Source organism: Kryptolebias marmoratus, linkage group LG15 (genome assembly GCF_001649575.2).
Source record: "Kryptolebias marmoratus isolate JLee-2015 linkage group LG15, ASM164957v2, whole genome shotgun sequence".
Classification (NCBI taxonomy): Eukaryota; Metazoa; Chordata; class Actinopteri; order Cyprinodontiformes; family Rivulidae; genus Kryptolebias; species Kryptolebias marmoratus.
In genome coordinates, this window is record NC_051444.1 from 28,290,292 (window position 1) to 28,310,720 (window position 20,429).

The following is a 20,429-nucleotide window of genomic DNA, read 5'->3' on the forward strand; positions in this document are numbered from 1 at the left end:
TGGATGGATGGATGGATGGGTGGGTGGATGGATGGATGGATGGGTGGGTGGATGGATGGATGGATGGATGGATGGGTGGATGGATGGATGCACACAGACAGGGACATGTGTTCACAAAAAGACCTGCTGGGAGTAAACTTGAATGAAAAGTAAAAGTAAGATTCTAAGATGTTGACATGACATTAACACAAAAATGTAAGAAACCTTTCGGCATAAAATGAGCACAGAGTTTAGGATGTGCTGTGGATGTGCTGCGTTCTTGATACCCGGAGCCGTGCCTTGTCCTCCTGTTTATCTGGTTGCAGGCTGCTGTGTGGAGGGCTGCCAGGGGGCGCTGCAGCCTTAGCTTTAGGTCTCTTCTCAGTTTTTTGGGGAGCAGCAGGAGCAGCAGGAGGAGGTGGGGCCTCACTCTCCTGTAGAGTCAGAAACAACTTTAATGCATATAAATTAAATGTTTACATGTACACTGACTTGTTTAAAGTGGACCGTACCAACTCGTAACACTGCTGTTACATGAACCTCCCCTCACTGTCAATTACCAGAAGTTAAACCTCCTGTCTCATACAGCTGTCTAAAGCTGCAACCAAGCAGAACAGAATGTTGAATTAAGTTGACAAAATGATCAACTTTAAGTTAACAAATTATATTATGTTCTCGTACTTTAATGACTGCGGAGCAGAGTTAATATAGATGTTGTATTAAACTCAAATCTCCCTCTTTCTCGTGTTGACGATGATGTTTGGAACATTGTGGAGCTTTAATCTAAAGCCCTGTTTTGTTGACTGTTTTGCTCTAGAAAACTTTTGGAACATTTAATTCCAGAGATAATTGTGTTTTATGTGAACCAGTAGACTAAATGTAATTTGTTGTAATTTAAATCTATAATGGGGATGGCAGACATCTTGTTAAATCTGAGAAAATACTGGAATTAGACTTTGGCTAGAAGCACAGGTCTGTATTAGATGGGATTGTGTTCATGTAGAGAACATTTATAACCTTATAATTTGCACCCTGCTCCGGACTGAAACTCAGATCAGCTCAGATCAGCTCTTTATGTGGAGCAAATCAAAAGTGTAAAAACAATAATTTCTCAAAAGGACATAAAATAAATACACTAAATGTCAGTGTGGTTCTGATAAAAATATCAAATGAAGCAACATGACGCTTAATTGCGCCAAACTTTCTATATATAGACGGACAACGAAATACATCCGTGATACATCAGGAGTTATAGTTTATATAAACGCAAAGATCTAATATGTAATAAACTTGCCTTGTTACTCACTTTGTTCTTATTAAAACATTATTTTAGCTGAGTCTGTGTGCTGCCTATTGTCATGGCAAAACGATAAGGGAAAGAGGAAGACCCAACTTGTTGATTTTTAACGATTTGTTACAAAAAAAATAATTAAAAGTCAAGCAGAAGATCCCATGAATGAGACAGAACTGAATCTGTCAGAAAGTGAACAAAGCTTATCAGTAACTCAGCACAACACCATGAATCTTGTTATGACTGGAAGGCTGTATCATTTAGAAAGCAGGGTTGAACTGTGAACAGATTGGCAGAAAATGGGACATTTCCGTTACGTCTAATCAGGACGTCTCAGAGAGTCTATCAGTGTCTTATCAGCGGGTATTATTTCTTCTACAACACGTATTTGTGCAGATTTAACATATAAACGCCAGAATGAACTTTATTTTCTTTGGTAAACACAACCTTCACATGAAAAGGTTTATATGGATGAAGTAGTAGACGGTTGTAGTTTATACGAATGCAGTTTTGAAGTTGCTAAAGATATAATTAATTTCCCTCAGACGAGTGTCTCATGAATTGGAGAACGCGCTTCTGCTACTTGAATCAGAAACATGGTTCTGCATGTTTATTACAGATTTCACTGTCTGTGTTCTGCAGGAAATAAAGCCTTTGATTTCTTTGTCTGGAGTTGTTTTGGATCATTTTTAATTAAATCACGAGTCTGTATACTGGTATGTCAGGGCTCGTAACAAAAGCAGAGTGACATTTTCCGAGGCACGCTGTCTCCAACACCTGGAGTCCTTTCAGTTTGGCGCCATCAAAGGATTTTGCACAATCGGAGGCTCGTCACCCGCTCAGACCCACAAATTCACTGCAGCTCTTTCAGTGTGTCCGAGTGGGCAGCAGTCCCAACCCAGACGAGATGAAAGGATTGAAAGACGTACTCGAATAAACAGACGTCTGCCTGACAACAACTGCTCTGCGGAGACATCTGCGCTGACTGCATGTACCTTTGTTCTGCTGCTGGAACAGAGACGTTTTAAATCAACACGTTTTCGTTAATTCTCGTTATATTCTCATCGTTATCAACAACAGGAAGCATGCAAACACCACAACCAGTCCCATGCTGAGGCTTTAATATTCAAGTGCATCGGTTCTTCTTAAAAAGGTTTTAAATACTTGGTTTGAATCAACTGAACAGTTGGCTTTTGCAACAACCTGCCTGAAAAGAGATTGAAAGAAATAGTTTAAATAATTTAAGTTGGGGTTCTACGGAAAGGTTGTGAACAATTAATATCTTACCTGTTGTAGATTACGCACTTCATTGAATTTAATGTTTTTATTTATCCCCGGAAACGATGTCCCATTAAAATACCAGCCATTAAAGTTTGAATAGTAATATTTTATTCACAGTCACATCCAGTCAGCAGCTGTCTGAATGTTAAAGAGATAGTTCAGATATTTTGAAGAAGCTGTATGATCAGTTTAAATTATGGTTCTGATAATAATATTTTCTACAATGCAGTCTAACTGTAGTCTAACTTCAATTTCTTGTGGAGTAAAATGTGAGTGAATTCAAGTTTTCAAGCACATTTTTGCTGAAATTATGTGAGTTAATTTAAAATATAAGGTCTTGTCAGATTTAATTTGACCTCAATTTAGATCCATAAATTACACTTTACAGATTAAATGACAAAATTATAATATCATATAGGATCCCGTGTCCCATTATAATATTGTGTTGTGGGTAAATTAGCTCAGAGTCTAAATGTGGAGCACTGTGGCTTTTTTAGTTTTGTGTTATTTGACAAATTGTTTGTTTATTATCTTACAGCAGAGAGTATAACTAATGACAAGCAATGCTGCTTCAGTCTGATGTTTGTATTTGGGATCTCATTAGTGAACAGTGAACTGTCTCACTGACAGTTTAAGATGAACCTGAAGTCATCATCTGCTCTGGAGTTCAGGTTCTGTTACCACGGTGATCTAACCAGGCTCAAACTGAGTCTCTGTTACCATAGGGATCTAACCAGGCTCAAACTGAGTCTCTGTTACCACGGTGATCTAACCAGGCTCAAACTGAGTCTCTGTTACCACGGTGATCTAACCAGGCTCAAACTGAGTCTCTGTTACCATGGTGATTTAACCAGGCTCAAACTGAGTCTCTGTTACCATAGTGATCTAACCAGGCTCAAACTGAGTCTCTGTTACCATAGTGATCTAACCAGGCTCAAACTGAGTCTCTGTTACCACGGTGATCTAACCAGGCTCAAACTGAGTCTCTGTTACCACGGTGATCTAACCATGCTCAAACTGAGTCTCTGTTACCATGGTGATCCAACCAGGCTTAAATAAATCCTCCAAGTGTTTTAACTAGCAGGCATGGAGGTATGAAGTATGAGGCCTTTTAATTATCTAAGACATGTAAAAAACAAAAATAAAACTGTCCTTTTTGCACCGCATGAGAGACACCCTCCTGCTGGAAAAAAGTAACTAAGTAACTTTTACTCAAAGTAAATTTTTAATGACTTACTTTTTACTTTTACTTGAGTAGACTTTTACACAAATAGCTTTACTTGTACTGTGGTTATGGATCAGAGGGAAATCCAAACAGTAGATAGTTTCAAATATTTAGGTGTTTTGGATTTCTGTCTTGAATTTGAGGCTTGAATAAAACTAATCTTCAGTGTTTTGATCTAAAAACATCACGTCTACCAGTAAAAGCTGCCTGGTTATTTTTACACATTTACACTTTTTCTGTTGTTCAGCAGTTTGGGGCCAAGCAACACAACTGGTTTTAAAATCTGTAAAGTTGTTCAACAAATAAGCTCTGAAATGTTTAAATCAGAAGCCAACAGAGTGACTCTGCTGTAAAATACAGAAGAAAAACATGTTCAGAGTTGACAGTTCGTACATCTTTTATTTATAAAGCTGACTTTTAAATCTGTTAAGGACCTCGTTTTAGAGATTATTCAGTAAAATCGTTTTAAAAGCCAGCAGTACATGAACTGAAACAGGACACATTTATGACTTATTGCAGTAGAAACGACTCTTTGTGATATGATATTACACAGCTGTAGTCAGAGGTTAATGTTCATCCGTCATGAGTACGAATGTCAGATTATTTTGGGCTTTAGATCATTTAATTTAACAGTTGTTTTTCCCTGGATGGAATAAACACACGGCACACAACTTCAACGATTTTAAAAACAAGAACCGGGTGGAGAAGCTTGAATTTATTGTAAATTTTCTGTAGCCCTGACCTTTTCTAGGTTCAGCACCACTTATTAAAAGACTTAGGTGAGCGTATGTATAATTTAAATAATTTCAAAGTTGTGCACCCAGTTTGTGAACGGGTCAAATTAATCAGTAAAAGCCTGAAATTATTACATGACATTCATGACAATGAGGAGCAGCTTTGCAGTAACAATACATTTTAGATATAATGTACAGGTCTGTTTTTGATACTAATGCAGAGAAGCAGCAAATGTGATTTTTCTTATTAATCTATTACTTATATGGTCAATAAAATGAGCAATTTAAATGTTCAATTAACTTGGGTTTAAAGAGTAAACACTACTTAAAGATAATTACTTTGATCCCATATGTTAAAAAAATAAAAATCCCATTTAAAATGACCAATAAAAGTTAATATTTACAATTATTGAAATGATTTAATTAATCCTTCAGCATCTGACTCACACAATAATAACAGCTGAGAAAGGCGACCCTAAATATTACTGATTGAAAGATACAAACAGAATCAGCTGTTTAGCTTTTTTCTAGCAATTACGCCAAATACTGTTGTTTAATTAAATCAAATTTCCTGAGACAATCTGAAGATCCCTCTCTCTGTGTCTCATGAGCCACAGTGGGATCCAACCTCCCTGATCTGACTCATTGTTCTCATTTATTTTCAGTCATCCTTGAGTTAAATTAAGTCACCTGCCACCCTTGTTGTTTCAGTTTAAGCCAAATTTCAGAAAACTGCCTTGGAAAATGTAATCTAACAAGTCAGTGACTGTGATGATTTGAATAATGTTGAATCTAAGGGTTACTGTTGATTCAAACCAGGTCAAAAAACATTTTAAATACACATTTTGTGATTTATTCATCAGTGATGGAAATTTGTTTAAAGAAATGTTGGGAGTCAATGTGAAAGACTGGTTTGTTATAATCTCTTAATGTTGACCATTTGCCTTCAGGCATTTTGGCCCAGAAGTGGGTCTAAATGAGGTTTTGACTGACCTTCTCTGGCTCCTCTGTGGTCCACACTTTGACGATACTCATGTGCTTGTTGAGCTGGGTTTTCACCGTCTGCTCAATCTGACTGTTGAACTTCATGAAGGTCACATAGCTTATGTAACCCAACACCAGCAGCATGCTCTCCCACCACAGGATCATGTTATCCAGGAAGAAGACAATGAGCATGATGAGATCCAGGATGTAGAACGTCACATCCCTGAAGAGCGGCCACCACGTCAGGTGCAGCATCTCCCGGGAGAAGATGGCGCACATGCCAATCACAAACAGGATGTTGAAGACGGCTGAGCCCACGATGGTGCCGATGCCCACGTTGCTGTGGGAGATGAAGACGCCGATCAGGGAGGTGAAGAGCTCCGGGGCAGAGCCTCCAGCTGCCATGAACGTGGCCCCGGCCACGTCGTCGGAGATCTCCAGCTTGACGGTGATGACTTCCAGTGCTGGGACAAAGAACTCATCGCAAACAATGGCCAGGGCGACAAACATGTAGGTCATGCCTACGACGTGCAGGACCACCCAGCCTCGTCGTCGCTGCTCCACTGAGAAGAGGTCTTCTGGGTAATCACCTTTCCTTTGAGGGGGATGCTGGGGAGGAGCTGTGGTGGTCACAGGTGGGGGAGTCGGAGGAGGCTTGGTAGGTTGAGGGTTGACATAGATGCACTGTTCGATATCTGTCCTGTTGACGATTATTACCAGAGGAGGCTTGGTGGTCTTATGTGCTACAGCCTCCTCCTCTGTCTCATTGGACGCCGTCACCTCCCGAACGCTGACCTCCACAACATCCCCACCGCCCCCCTCATCGGTCTGGACGGGGGCTTGAGGCTGCTTCAGCCGGGTTCTCAGAGTCAGCGTGTAGACAAAACACAGCAGCACACCTGAGATGAAGAAGAGGACACGACTGCGCCTGAGTCTCCTCCTCTGAGGTGACTGCATTGTCACCCTCTGGACTCCGAGCAGGAAGTTATGTCAGACGCATCGGTCACTCCTGTAGGGTTATGTGGCGAGAAGACGCCCCTGTGTGTTTCATCTTTCACAGCCAGCAGCTTCGACCTGTGTTAGAACTGAAAACACGAAATGATGCTATAAAAACAAGCCACTTCTCCATGCCCCCTCTGTGGGAATAATTACAGATGTGCTGGGGGAGGGGGGGAGGGGGGGAGTGTTTGGTGCGGGTGATGAAGGATGCAGACAGCCACCTGTTGCTATGGCTACGTAATCACTCAGGCTGTGGCTCCTCACAAAACATGAGCCCGCTAAAACGCTGCTAATCATCTTAAAATGGACAGAAAATCCCAACACAACATCCATGAGTGCGTTCAGAAATGTCTGTTCAGTTTGCTCGTTTTGGCGTGACATTCAGAGCACGCGCCGGGTAGCACGACAACATGTCCGTGCGCAGCAGCTAAGTTAATGAAGGAATCTGTTAAACTGAGTTTTTAGAGCGCATTTAAGACAAAAAGAAGAAGAAGAAGAGAAAACCGCTTCATAGTAACGCGGATAAGGATGAAAGGTTGGTGGATGTGTGGTTTGCTGCGGGTCTTACCTGCACCCCCGGCGGCTCAACCCCTCACCGCACGCGCACAGTGCCTCCAGCTGCGCGCGACGGACGCAGAGATGCTGACTCCGGCTTTCGGGCAGCTACAAGGACGCAGCGCGCGTCAGGGCTCGGACGGAGCTCAGCATAATGCCTAAAGAGGATTAGAAGCAGCGAGGCGCCTCTCACCTTCACTCATAACGCTGCTCTCAGCTGACCCGAGCAGCTGCGGGTTTGAGGCCAAACATGAAGTCTGACAGATGAAGAACTGATGCTGATGCTGATGCTGATGATGCTCTGAAAGAGTTCGGATGGCATGTCGGGGAGTGGTTCGGTCCGCTGTGAACATCTGGAGAGGGGTTTAACACTAATCTCTGTCCACTTCCAGAAATAAACATGTATCCAGATATGTCAGTCAGATGTTAACAACAATATTATTTCAGTATTCTCGGTAGTTTTTTAATGAACGTGGGCTACGAATGAATAATAAAGGCTTCAATGTGTTCAGGGGTCTGAGACAGTTTTAAAACCTCTCCTACAAAGTAGGATTGAGCCACAAAATTTTAAGAAAAAAAACCCAAAACGTCTTTACACAAAAAACAACACTTTTTAATTAAAACCATGTGAACCTATTTTAGTTTTTCTCATATTTGTGGAAAATGAGTAAAATAAGTAGCTCACTTAGAAATAAATAAAACATTAAATGGCACCCTAATGTCCTAAAAAGAGTGAACATCAGAACAGAACAGACCAGTATACTGTTTTTTTAAGACCTAAATGACCTCAAATAAAAGGCCTAGGTTATTAAATTGATACAAATTTCTGCTTAAAAAAAACTAAGTTCCCACAAGAAATTCAACTTACTGTATTTGTATTATTAGTATCATTCTGCTACAGAAATTTCACACACATATTGCAAACAATTCAGATGGCTAAACTGTTACAACTACTTATTCCTGTTGTCATTTAAAAATTAAAGTTCATGTTATGTTTAGCCACAACAATTCAGAGGGGCTACTTCATGTGACTCTGGAGCCACAGGTTGCAGGTCGGATGGATGGATGGATGAATAATGAGTTAGGTTTTATACCCAAACATCGGGTGTAAAAGGTCCAATTTGTACAATTAGGCAGCTAAAAGTTGAGTTTTAAAAAGTCTGGTTTATTAAATAACTACAACTTCGATTGGTGCTAGCTAGCTGGTGCTAACAGCTAGCGTCATCTAGCTAGCACCAACTAATGTTATTTTAGGAACCCAAACTCACTGTCTTGTGCAAACTAAAGTTATTACCAACACCAGCCAAGTTAAACAAATTCCTACAAGGTGTTTTTCCCGTCTTACTTTTACTTATTACATCTAAAAGCAAAGATGCAGTCAGGTCCAATTCGGTGAACTTCAGGCCTAAAATGGCGGACTCTGAGTAATCCAACCACTGGGTCAAGAATTTTGGCACAATATTTGGTCGAACAAACCCAAACTATGAACCAACAGCTTTAAAGCAGCTGAGTTAAAAAACAAAACAATAAACCCAACAGTAAATAAAACAATGTTTTGGAAACAGAAACGTTGTGGACGAGGCCTAAGATTGTCTCCTCTATAGACATAAATATGTATATATGTCTGTGCTCTGCTTGGGGTGGGGTAAGTTGGCCCCCTTGCTCCCCGGTGGCCCCCTTGTCTGTTTATTTTCCATCCATCCATTTTCTTTTACCTGCTTCTCCATTCCGGGTCCTGGGGAGCTGGTGCCTGTCTCCAGCAGTCACTGTGTGAGAGGCGGGGGACACCCTGGACAGGTCGCAAGTCCATCACAGGGACACATAGAGACAAACAACATTTCAGACTCACACCTTGGGACATTATTTTTTAAGAGCTACCAATTAACCTAACATGCATGCTTTTGGTCCATCGTTTATGTTCCTTTTTATATAATATTGAATAGAATAGAATATAGATAACACTGCACAAGAGGACGAGTTGATTAATTAAATTTGACATATTGATGGTGGTGCTACTCCTTCAGTCCTGCTCAGCACCTCACTTTGATCTGAAACAATACAGACTGACTGATCCTTGGATGGCAGGTAACTCTTACTGCATTTTATTGCTGCCTAAACAATACAGAACTGATGAAGGCAACTAAGTTGTCTCTTCCTGCTTTTTTTATGGACTTAAGTCTCCGTAGGTTTATTAAACAAGGACCACAAAATATAAAAAAATCTCTGCACAATGTTAAGTCTTTGTCAATTTTCTTTTGGTTGGAGTTTTTAAATGTAACCAAATTTAAAAATAAATGCACAGGTCTGTTTTCTTAAATGTAAATAAAAAAAATTTCCAAACCTTTATTAAATATGCCAAATGTCAGCAGGCCAACATCTTAAATTATCTTGCTTTAGTCTAGCCTTCCAATAATTTCTTATTTGCAAAGAGAACCTTACAAAACTGAGGTAAAATTGTGAAGCAATTCACAATGAAAAGAGTTTAGGAGAAACAATATATTTTGTAGTTACATAAACACCCTTTCCCCGTTGTTCGTTTAACCCTTTTTCAAGTCTGTCCATCAGTTTTCTGGCTTTGTAAATTTGTACATTTCACTGATCATCATCAGCCACTAGAGGACAGTAACAGACTTCTCATAGTCTATAAAGATAATCATGGTGAAGAATCTGATAATCCAGTAATTCTGATTCCACGTTGAAGCTGAAGAAGATGGATGTCAACACCTCCATTGTCCACTGGATTGCTGACAGGCAGGTCACAGTTTGTCCATGAGGTCGATGTCCTGTCGGATGTGGAGGTTAGTAACACAGGAGCATCGCAGGTGATGGAGCTCTGTCTCTGTTCCTGTTCATCTTATACACCATCAGTACAGCTCTGAGTCATGCTACCTGCAGAAATGTTCTGATGATTCAGCTGCTGTTGGGTGTGTGAGTGAACAGGACAGGAGGGGGGAGTACAGGACATTGGTGGAGAACTTTGTGGAGTGGACAGAATCACCTGCAGCTGAACATCTCTAAGGCCGGAGAGATGGTGACTGACTTCAGGAAGAAGAAGACTGCTTCGCAACCGCTGAGGATTCTGGGAGAGAATGTAGTATAAGTACTATAAGTACCTCATCAATAACAGACTGGTAAAGTACTGCCCACCACAGCTGTATAGAAGGGGATGGGTAGACTGTACTACTTGAGACAGCTCAGGACTCTTTTTCTACAAAGCCATGTTGTTGTGATGAACGCAGATGCAGTTTAACATTGTTTTGCTGAAATATGAAAGGTTAGGCACTGACTGCACACATGGGTTTAATTACATATTTTTCCCACAAAATACAGTGAAAATAAATCAGGTATAATAAGGATCATAAAAATTTTATAAAGAGAAATATAAATTTTATTTATATTGGATTTTATTTTTTACTTTGTCTTAAGTTTGTATCATCTTAACATTCATTCAGTTGTTCATAAATGTTAAGTTTATCCATTGGTTCAGTTCAACTTAGTTTATTTTAAAAGTGCTAATTTACAACAAAAAAATCATTCAAAGTATTATAAATAGATTTTAAAAGTTCAAATTATAAATCTAATCCATCAATTTAATTGTAATTGTCAAAACTGGTATATTACAGAATGTCAGTTAGTTGAATATTGTCTATTTAAGAAAACCAGCAGATTGAGTTGAATCTTCACTTTGTTGCAGTCTCCCATCCTGAGCAGCATGTTGGCAACAGTGGAAAGGAAAAACTCCCTTTTAACAGGAAGAAACCTCCAGCAGAACCAGAACCAGCCTCGGCATGAGCAGCTATCTGCTTAGACCGGCTGGGGTTTGAGAGGAGAGAAAAGTGACACAGACAAATAACTACTGGACCAGGTGTAGTTTATGTGGGAATTCAAATATAAAACAACCTTCTTATTGGCAGCAACAATTGCATGTATAAATATGAGTAGAGAGAGTAAAGACAGCAGCAGAGTGAGGAAATGTGGTCAGTTTGTCCTCCAGCAGTCTAAGCCTGTAGCAGCATAACTAAAGGTTAGTTCAGGAAACCCAAGCCAACCCTAACTACACTTAGGACAAAGGGTAAGAAAATTATATTTCGTTGATTATTTCTTTGTTGTAATGATATTTCTAAGCAAAAAAGCATTGTACCATTAGAAAGCCTGTTTATTTCCCCTTAAATGCTGCCATATTTGTTAGGAAAATGCATTTGTGGGTTGAGCCCATTAAAAACCTGCCATACCGTCTTTACCAGTGCCAAACAGCACTGCAACCGCTGAGGATTCTTTTTCCACTCTTCTTTGGTCTTGTTTATTGGATTGGATAATTGAAGTCTTAACAATCAAGACATATTGGCAATTTAACAAACAGGGGCCTCAGTAGCGTGTGCAAAAACCATACACACCCACAACAGCCTGGCACCTCCAGCTTACTGGCTTGGCCACACACTGCTGTGGGATGTTGTCCCATTCTTCAACCAGCGTTTGTTGTGTTGGTCACTGTGGAACAAACAGCATGCCCAAGCTGATTCCACAGGCATTCAATGTGTTTAGGGTCAGGACTGCTAACAGGCCATTCCATCTTACACACTCACAAATTCTGGGGATAGTTTCTGATAAACCTCCCTCTGTGGGGGCAAGCGTTACCATCTTGGAGGGTAGGGTTCGGTCCCAGAATGTGGAGATATGGGATTGCCACCAGTTGCAGAATCTCATCTTGTGGGATGTCCCCATCGTTGCCTGTCTCTGATAACACATTACACAAATACATTAAAGAGAGTGAGGTAACTGGTCTGCATCTGTGTTCAGGCCTGAGCTCCCATTTTGAGAGACACTGTCTTCAGCCACAAATGCCTTTTTAGGAAGTGAACCGTGAGCTCTTACGCTCACGTTGTTGAAAACGTGCAGACGTGGACAGTTAGCTGTTGCTTGTCTGAAGACCCTAGTTTATCCCCATAAATGGAATTGAGTGTATTGTTCAGGTCCGTCCCAGTGGTATGCGGGTGTCATTTTACTGTTCGGGGTGTGGTAACATAATTATAAAAACAAGCAGCCCCTGAGAAACGGGGGATCTTCACAAGATTGGCCAGAAGTCCTGTTTGGCACAGACTGTTGTTTTGAATAAAGTCTCACTGTTCAAAATAACTTCTGTCTGTCAAGTCATTTCCATGATCAACAAGGCCCAGAAGGCCCAGAAGAAACGTCCACCTTTTGAAGACACTTCAAGAGCACATAAGGTGTAAGTTTTAACAGCTTTAGTATTGGTGGAATTTCTAATAGTCTTGATATATTGTTTGACCTCATTTTTAAAATAATATAAAATGGTTTTTTTGTTTTTTTAGTTATTGGGTAATAAATGAAGCCAAACAACACATGTTCAAAGCAAAGAGAAAAATCTGGTTCAATAAAAGTAGAAATCAGAATACAAATACTTTTCCAGAATTGAGTAGAAAAGGGGCAAGACGAAAATTAATGAAACACATCTTCTGGGTTTTCCTCACAGAAAGAACAAATAATATCTATATTCTTGTTAAAATGCTGTGGAAAGGCTTCGGATGGGTAGAATCTGGGAATAATTTTAAACAATACTTATTTTACTTTATTCGTTATTTAATATTTAGTTGGTAAAGTCCAAATCCTTTTCCAGTTAAGGTTATTGATAAAGGTGTTCCAGTAAGAAATCACATATGGAGTTGACACAACATCGTTCTGAAATAAAGAGCGTATACGACGGCTGTTATTTCAAGATGAGGAGAACAGATTTGACCCATTTCAAGTTTGGTCAGGTCAAAAGGTAAAAGTGATGGAATCTGTCCTGCTGTACTATTAGGTAGGTAGGTAGGTAGGTAGGTAGGTACATTTATTTATATAGCACTTTTCAGCACAAGGTGACTTAAAGTGCTTTACAACACAAGAACAAAATTACAGACAAAGTTACAGACAGGTACAAGATAAAATGATAACTAATTGTCTAAATAAGCTAAGCTAAACCAACAGATCTAAGCATGACTAAATGTACAGAACTAAACTAAGCTAAAACTAAAACCGAACTATCTAAAAGTACCCCAGGCCCGCTATACAGCCGAAGTAAAACCAGACATATCTAAGCATGAGCTAAGACAGTCAGAAATAGTAGCTAAACTAAACAGATCTAAGCATGACTAGATCTAAGCAGTTCAGGAGACAGAGAGACAGAGAGAAAAGAAACACGTCCGCCTTCCACCAGGAGCAGGAAAAAAAAAAAAGTAAAATAACTAGTCCAGAGAGACTTGCATTTATTACAATATTGAATTCGTTAGTGGGAATCATAATACCGTATTTTGTGACAAAATCTTGATATGTCAATAATGATCCATCAGGGTTGAGTAACTGATAAACTAAAACTATGTTGTGAGTAAACCAATTAGGGTAAAATAAGGATTTGTTTTTATGTAAGATGTTTTCATTGTTCCAAATGTAATATCTGTGTGGAGTGAAATTATGCTTGTAAATTAATGACCAAGAAAGAAGAATCTATTTATGAAAACTGGATAATTTTGAAGGGATTTTTTCATAATTGTAATTGCAAAATAAAAGGAGGTTAAGGCCACCTAATTTAGAGAAAATAAAGTTTGGTATGAAGTTCCAACTTAAAGATGGGTTCTTGAAGAATTGTTTTAGCCAATTTATTTTAAATGTATTATTTAAGGTGTGAAAGTCCAAGAAGTTAAGGCCACCCTTATCATAAGAATTCACGATTACTGATTTCTTAATATAGTGTTTTTGGTTCTTCCAAATAAAGTTAATTAACATCTTGTCAATCAGCCAGTTGGCTGATGATAATTTCATTACCTGTTATTGAGATTAGTGAGCAGTGGCGCAAAAAGTGGGTATGCACTGTATGCAACGCAGGGGGCGCTGCTCTAGAGAGGGCGCCAAAATGATGTGGGGAATTTTTTTTTCTACTCAGCATTTTCATTTTAACAGCAGTTTGTGCATGTATGAAATGACCAATAACAGAGGAACGGCACTGATTAGGCGCCCCTCCGCTCCTTCACCTCACCTCCTGTCGCTCCCCCCTCCCACACAGGTCGCTTACACCTCAGAAAGTATGTAGTTGCACCCCTGTTAGTGAGCTCAGGTTTATGGAATCAGTGAGTAATTGAGTGCAAAGCAGGAAAAGGTAACGCGATATGGGGCATCCTTGCCTGACCCCTTATTTAAGGAGGAAACGAGGAGAAGTGACAGCATGCAATCTTCCGTTTCTGTACATTGTTTGGATAGTACTGCCAAAATAAGAACCAAACCAAACTTTTCTAAGGCGTGAAATATGATTTTTTGTTTCATGGTGTCAAAAGCCCTATAACTGTCTGAAAAAAGGATAAAGCTTTCATCAGAGCACAAACCCATAAACCGAATAAAGCAGGCTTCGATTCAAAGCAACGTAAAAAGGCGGAGACACTGTTACCCATTCATTTTATGTTGATTGGTCAGACGCGCGTCAGGGAGCGTGACGTCTGACGTCACGCCGGCGTGTCGGTTGTCACGTAGCGGATTGGAAATGAGGAAACCAGGAAGCGACAGCTCACGGCAGATCACCGCCTCTTCTCAGCTTCCTCGCAGTGACAAACTGAAGCCTTCCTCTCTGAAAGAAACTCGCGGACAGACAGTCTTTAGTTTCCATTACTAAAAACCAGAAAAGTCGTGGAAAGACAGGTCGTCATGAAGCTGGTGGTCCTCCTGCTCCTGTTCCAGCTGTTCGGATCTTCTCACTGCAGGTGTTTCTGTCAGGTGAGTTTCTCACCCTAACCCTCCACCTTTTATTCATTCGCTTTGCTACCAAAACATGACACATAAAACATAGACGTGATAAACGCTTGGTTTGAAGAGATGTGGGGGACAGTCCGGACGTTTTGGTTTCAAATCCATCTTCAGACCGTTTGGACTAATAGCACAGTCTACGGAAGCTGAGAGAGGACCTGCTTAAATGTTGTTTTTATGACTTTATCTCGAGATAATGATGCATTTCAATATTTAGGAGCATGCATCACTGTCATAAATCATCCCCAGGAGTCATGGCAGGGAGACTAGATGATGAAACCAGGCGTAACACAAGAACCACTCCTCTGTACCGTCAGCATCTCTTTCTCTCGAGGAAACAAAGCTTGTTTTCTTAAGATAAAACTAACTTGATTATCTCAAGATCACAGAACCCGTAACTAGTGAGCTGAAGGAAATGCCTTAAAATGAATAATCACAGGTACGGCCGGTGTCTGCTTTTATATTTCTCAATATTCTCGGAATGACAGGTAGAAAAATGTGAGTAAAAAGTAGAATTATTGATTTATTACAATGAATCCCTTTTTTTTAAAACCTTGTCTTTAAGCTTGTAAATGAAATAAAAAGAGAGAAATGTCTAACGAGTGACAGTATCAGGGTTGAACCTGTTCCCCTGCCACTCAAAGTTGATTTCTGTCTCTCTAAGGTCACCGGTGACCTGGACGACTGTGCCTGTGACGTGGAGACCCTAGACGGCTTCAACAATGACCAGCTTTTCCCTAAACTTCAAACTCTCCTGGAGTCGGACTACTTCAGGTTTTACAAGGTATTGCAGCCTGCTGGATCACGCACGCTCTGCTGAAACCACCTGTCGTCGCTCGGGCTCAGTTTTGACTTGTGTTGCAGGTAAACCTGAATAAGCCGTGTCCGTTCTGGACGGCCAACAGTCACTGCGGTCTGAAGGACTGCGCTGTGAAGCCCTGCTCACCTGTGAGTTGGGACTTAAGTCCCTTTTACTTACATGTCACCAAAATGCATCATTTATTTTAAGTCAAATCTATGAAAAATACCAAAGAAAGCACAGTTTGACAGACAGAAGATATAAATTCTAGCACTACAAACAGAAATTAGCTGAAAACACTACTGTCGTCTGTATTTTTCTTACATTCAGCTGAAGAAATTGTGTCTTTGTTAAACTCAAATTCATCACTTGAGTTTAGGATCCTTTGTATCCCTGAATAATTCAAAGGTGGCTTAAAAAAAACAAAATGTTTCTCCTAAAATGAGTAGGTACCAAACTGAAAATAAGTGAAAAAGCAGCCCAAGTTCAAAGAAAGACTTTGGGAGATCTGCTAATCAAGACCATTTTAAAGATTACACTGAAGTTGGGCTCCTTTGAAACAAAATACAGCACAATAACTGTTTTAAATAAACTCCTTTAAACCTTAAAGTGTCTTCTGATTTTAACCTCTGTCTAATTTGGGTGAAACGATCCCATCACTCTGAAGGATTTTCAGTCACAGTTTGATCATCAGTCAAGTCACAGTCTCAGAAATCCGTCATCTGTCATCCAGATACATCTGTTTGTATCAGGTGGGGAAAAATTGACCTTAAAACTGTTTCTCCACACAGAACGAGGTGCCTGAGGGAATCCGATCCTCCTCCCACAACAAGGTGAGTGGAGTCAGATCCCCGCTGAGGTCCAAAAGGCTCAGAGCGTGTCCTTTCTTTGTGCCGAGTCCAGCTTTAAAAAGAAGAATTATCGTGGGAACACCAGCAGATGTTTTAATGTTTCTAAACAGATTCAGGAACATTAAAACTCCGAGAGTTTAATAATTTTATTGAAATTAAACATTTGCTCTGTCATGGAACGATAAAGACATGCACCTATACCTACTTTTACACATTATTTCATTTTTTTTTCTTACCTCTGCGATCAGTATTCAGCTGAGGCAAATGAGCACTTGGATGAATGCGAGCAGTCGAAGCATCTCGGAGCCGTCGATGTCTCTTTAAGGTGAGCCTTAACTGATTAAAAACATTTAGAAATGATAAAAAAGTTGTTTAGCTGATGCCTGGGCATGATAAATAAGGCTTTTGTTCTCCTTCAGTCGCTGTAGTTTGGTGGAAAATCAACAAAATGCTACAAGTTTTAATTCATACATTTCAGTTGTAAAGCTGCTTTGACTTACCATCGTACTACAAAGTTCAAAGGTCAGTTTGCCATATTTAGTTAGTTGGCTCTTGTCATAAAGAAATGCAGATAACTAAACTTTGTTTTTATTTGATCTATAACAAAAAAAATCATGTTACCAAACCTTGAAAGCTCTTATTTTCTTGATTGCAGAGATTTTTGGTTTTTGATTTGTCCATCTGTGAAGGAGTCCCTAACTGTGTGTCAATTCACCAGATGAACGTGCTGTCTTATACATTAAATTTACTTCTTATTACGTCCGCCAAGGAGGTTATTTTCTCGGTTAGTGTTTGTCTGTCCGTGTACAAGATTACTCAAAAAGTTAAGAACAGATGTTCATTAAACTTTCAGGAAACCTGAAACATGATACAAGGACGAAGGGATTCAATTTTGGTAGTGATCCGGTCAAAGGTCAAGGTCACAGATCAGCCCGTGTTCTAACTCTGCAGCTGTATAACAGGAATGTGAAACTACAGCTGGACACCTCAGGGGTTGAAGGTGATCACTGTTGATTTCAAGGTGATGGGGTCAAAGGTCAAGGTCACAGGTAACCCTTTAGTTAAAAACTTCTCTCTGCTCTGACATGTGACCTTTTGTTTCCTCCACCAAGGAGCTTCTGTTTCTGGTTGGTTCCAGTTGGTTTCTTTGTCTGTCTGTTAGCAAAGATCAGGTAAATCTAAAAAACAGATTTAGAGCAAATTATCAGGGAATGTCACAAAAAACAGTGGATTAAAGTTTGGTTCTGATCCGGATCGCACTGTTTTTTTTTTTAAATCACGCTGTGGCCTTGGTGGAGGTTTGCGCTCTGAGTGCTTCTAGTGCATTTATTCAAAACGTTTCACAGCTGAGGAGGAAACGGTCAAGCTTCAGTGAGGCAGAAACTTTAGGTTCTTTAAATAGTAAATCTATTTAAAGGGCAGATTAGATTAAAAACAAAAATGCAAACTAATGCAAGTTGTTGTTTTTTTTTAAAGGAGTTATCAAGAAATGAGAGCTTCTTAATGTCATCAGTCACTTTTCATTTGTTTGGTTTTTTTTTTTAACCAAAAAATGCATTAGAAAGAATTTTTTTTATTAATTTCAACTTTATTATTTATGGTCTAAACTGTGTATTTGATCCTCCTTTTTTAATTTAATAGAAGTTGTGTGCAGATCAATACTTGATTTATTTTTATTTTTAAATCTGCATCTCTAACAGACGGTACAGATTCTTGGTTTGACGCAGTGACCGTACTGAAAGTTTTACTTTCCCATGTCGCCCGTGACTTGTACATGTTCAGAGACGTCGAGTGAAACCGAATCTTTTGGTTTGTTTTTCAGTGACGAAACTCGAGAGGCTCTGCTGAGCTGGAGCAAACACGACGACGAGGCCGAGCGGTTCTGCGTTGTTGATGGTACCGTTCAGTTCATCAGTCAAAATGATTAAACAAACAAATTACCACGTTACTTACCGTTTATAGAAAGCTGAGGTTAGAGAAATGTGCCTGTGTGTTTACACAAACCTAAGACGTTATTAAAAAATGCTTCATAATTCAGGAAACAACTGCAATTTTTGAAAAATTTAAAGCAACATAATTCAAATAAGCTGTATATTCACTTTAAATGGTTATATATATTGGAATATTAGAAGAAAATTATTATAAAGTTCATGTTTTTGGAAATAAAAGTGGTCATTTATGAAGGATATAACAATAAAATACAGCTGTTTTGCTGTGAAAGTCCTGTTATAGAGTGAAAAACATGGACAAATCGGATGAATGCAGGTGATAAAATTAATTAAGATCAGATCTTTTTAGTGTTAAGGCTTTCAGTTCTCTCTGCTCTCCTTCAGATCATGTCTCAGAAACTGAAGACATCACTGTGACTTAAAGTGTTGCTGTTTTCCAGACGAGCAGTCACCAGACTCCCAGTATGTGGACCTGCTGCTGAACCCTGAGCGCTACACGGGCTACAAAGGACCCGAGGCGTGGCAGATCTGGAACAGCATCTACGAGGAGAACTGCTTCAAGTAAACCCAAACACATGATTATACATGTAAACTGAGGGGCAGTCATGGCGAGGAGGTGGTACTCGCTTTTAACGACAAGGTTTTATATTTGGGGGTCATTTTAAAAGTCATCTGGTCTTAGAATGAGGTAAACAAAACCCGGGGTGAGTACCATGTCAGTTTTAGAAAATGCGTTAAAACAGTATGCACATCTTTACTAATCCGTTAGTAGTAGGTGCTTATTATCAAAATGCCATGAAGGACAAACATCAGCATTGATTAAGGCTCCGGCATACTCCACAGGAAGTCAAGAATTTGGTTCGCGGTCACGTGGTTGCAAGACCATGAACGCGATGCGAACAAAAATGATGCAATTTTCGTCACGCGTCCACACGAATGAGAGCCGACTTTGTGACCTCTCATGGAGTATGCAAAGGCCTTTATAATAAGCTGGAAGGGTTAAAGGTCATTTCCAAGCTGTTCGGACTTCAATATTGTAGAGTGAGAAAGAATATTCCCAAGTGGAAAACATTTAAGATAAATATCGATCCTACCTAAAGTGGACGTCCCAGCAAGTTCACCCCAAGGTCAGACCATGCAGAGGTCAGAGAAATGTCAAATACCCAAGAGCTCCATCTCTACAGGCCTCAGAGAACAGTTTAAAGGTTAAAGTTCAAGACAAGACTTTTAGAAAAAGACTGAACAGGAATAGGTTGGTTGGAAGAGTTGCAGGAGAAAGACAGTGAACCTGTAAGCATGACTTTGCTTTATATTTCATCCAAAGGAACCACAAGATCTCTGGAACAATGTCCTTTGGACAGATGAGACCAAAGTAGAGATTTTTACCCATAATGCACAGCGGCATCTCAGCACAAGCACCTCACATCACCTGTCAAGCACGGTGGTGGAGGGTTGATGATTTGGGCTTGTTTTTCAGCCACATTGCAGAAGCCTGTTAATCATATCTGGTGTCAAAGCAGAGAACCAACTAAGACATGCAGGATAGTTTTCTCGAGGATTAGGGTTGGGAATCACTGGTTGAACATTTTGCCTCACATGTTTCAGGATTGTGGTTGTAACGTTTTTCCAGTTGCTTGCAAATAAACGTTTAATAATTGAGTTCAGAGATCTCAGAATGTGCATTTCTTGTGGCAGTGCTAAGCTAGTGAGGTTCGTTTAAGATCAAAATATAAAATGGAAATGTTTGAACAAGTTTTAGTCAGTAAAGGGGAAAAAAAAGTCCTGGTGAGGCTGAAGTATTAATCTGGATTCTGCCTGGCAGCTGAAGGAGGAACAGCTTGTCCTGCTCGCTCTCGTCCTTACTGATAACTGATAACTTTGCCTGTGAATTATTTTTAAAGTCACAGTTTTTATAATTATATTTACATTATCGACATCATTACTGGATTACTCCAAACCTAAGGACTGGGAGATTTTCTCACTTTTATTTTTAC

The 20,429-nt window shown here is 39.8% G+C and overlaps 2 protein-coding genes across 3 annotated transcripts in view; one reads left to right on the plus strand and one right to left on the minus strand.

Annotated features, from left to right (window-relative positions):
• The window catches only part of LOC108242137 (sodium/potassium/calcium exchanger 1), a 28,305-nt gene extending 20,953 nt beyond the window's left edge, over positions 1 to 7,352 (minus strand). Inside the window, exons 1-3 of the mRNA XM_017426783.3 lie at positions 7,062 to 7,352; positions 5,504 to 6,579; positions 267 to 413 (exon numbers count right to left, since the gene is read on the minus strand). Coding sequence (XP_017282272.1) covers positions 267 to 413; positions 5,504 to 6,451 — 1,095 coding nt within the window. The 5' untranslated portion in view covers positions 6,452 to 6,579; positions 7,062 to 7,352. The remainder of the gene's footprint in view (positions 1 to 266; positions 414 to 5,503; positions 6,580 to 7,061) is intronic.
• Positions 7,353 to 14,543: 7,191 nt separating this feature from the next.
• Positions 14,544 to 20,429, plus strand: part of ero1a (endoplasmic reticulum oxidoreductase 1 alpha) — a 16,340-nt gene continuing 10,454 nt past the window's right edge. The window contains exons 1-7 of one of the 2 annotated variants that reach the window (XM_037979708.1): positions 14,544 to 14,806; positions 15,501 to 15,620; positions 15,701 to 15,784; positions 16,427 to 16,468; positions 16,735 to 16,811; positions 18,309 to 18,382; positions 18,876 to 18,996. In XM_037979708.1, the coding sequence (XP_037835636.1) occupies positions 14,738 to 14,806; positions 15,501 to 15,620; positions 15,701 to 15,784; positions 16,427 to 16,468; positions 16,735 to 16,811; positions 18,309 to 18,382; positions 18,876 to 18,996 (587 nt within the window). In that variant the 5' untranslated portion in view covers positions 14,544 to 14,737. The remainder of the gene's footprint in view (positions 14,807 to 15,500; positions 15,621 to 15,700; positions 15,785 to 16,426; positions 16,469 to 16,734; positions 16,812 to 18,308; positions 18,383 to 18,875; positions 18,997 to 20,429) is intronic. The other variant, XM_017426716.3, reaches the window with a different exon arrangement.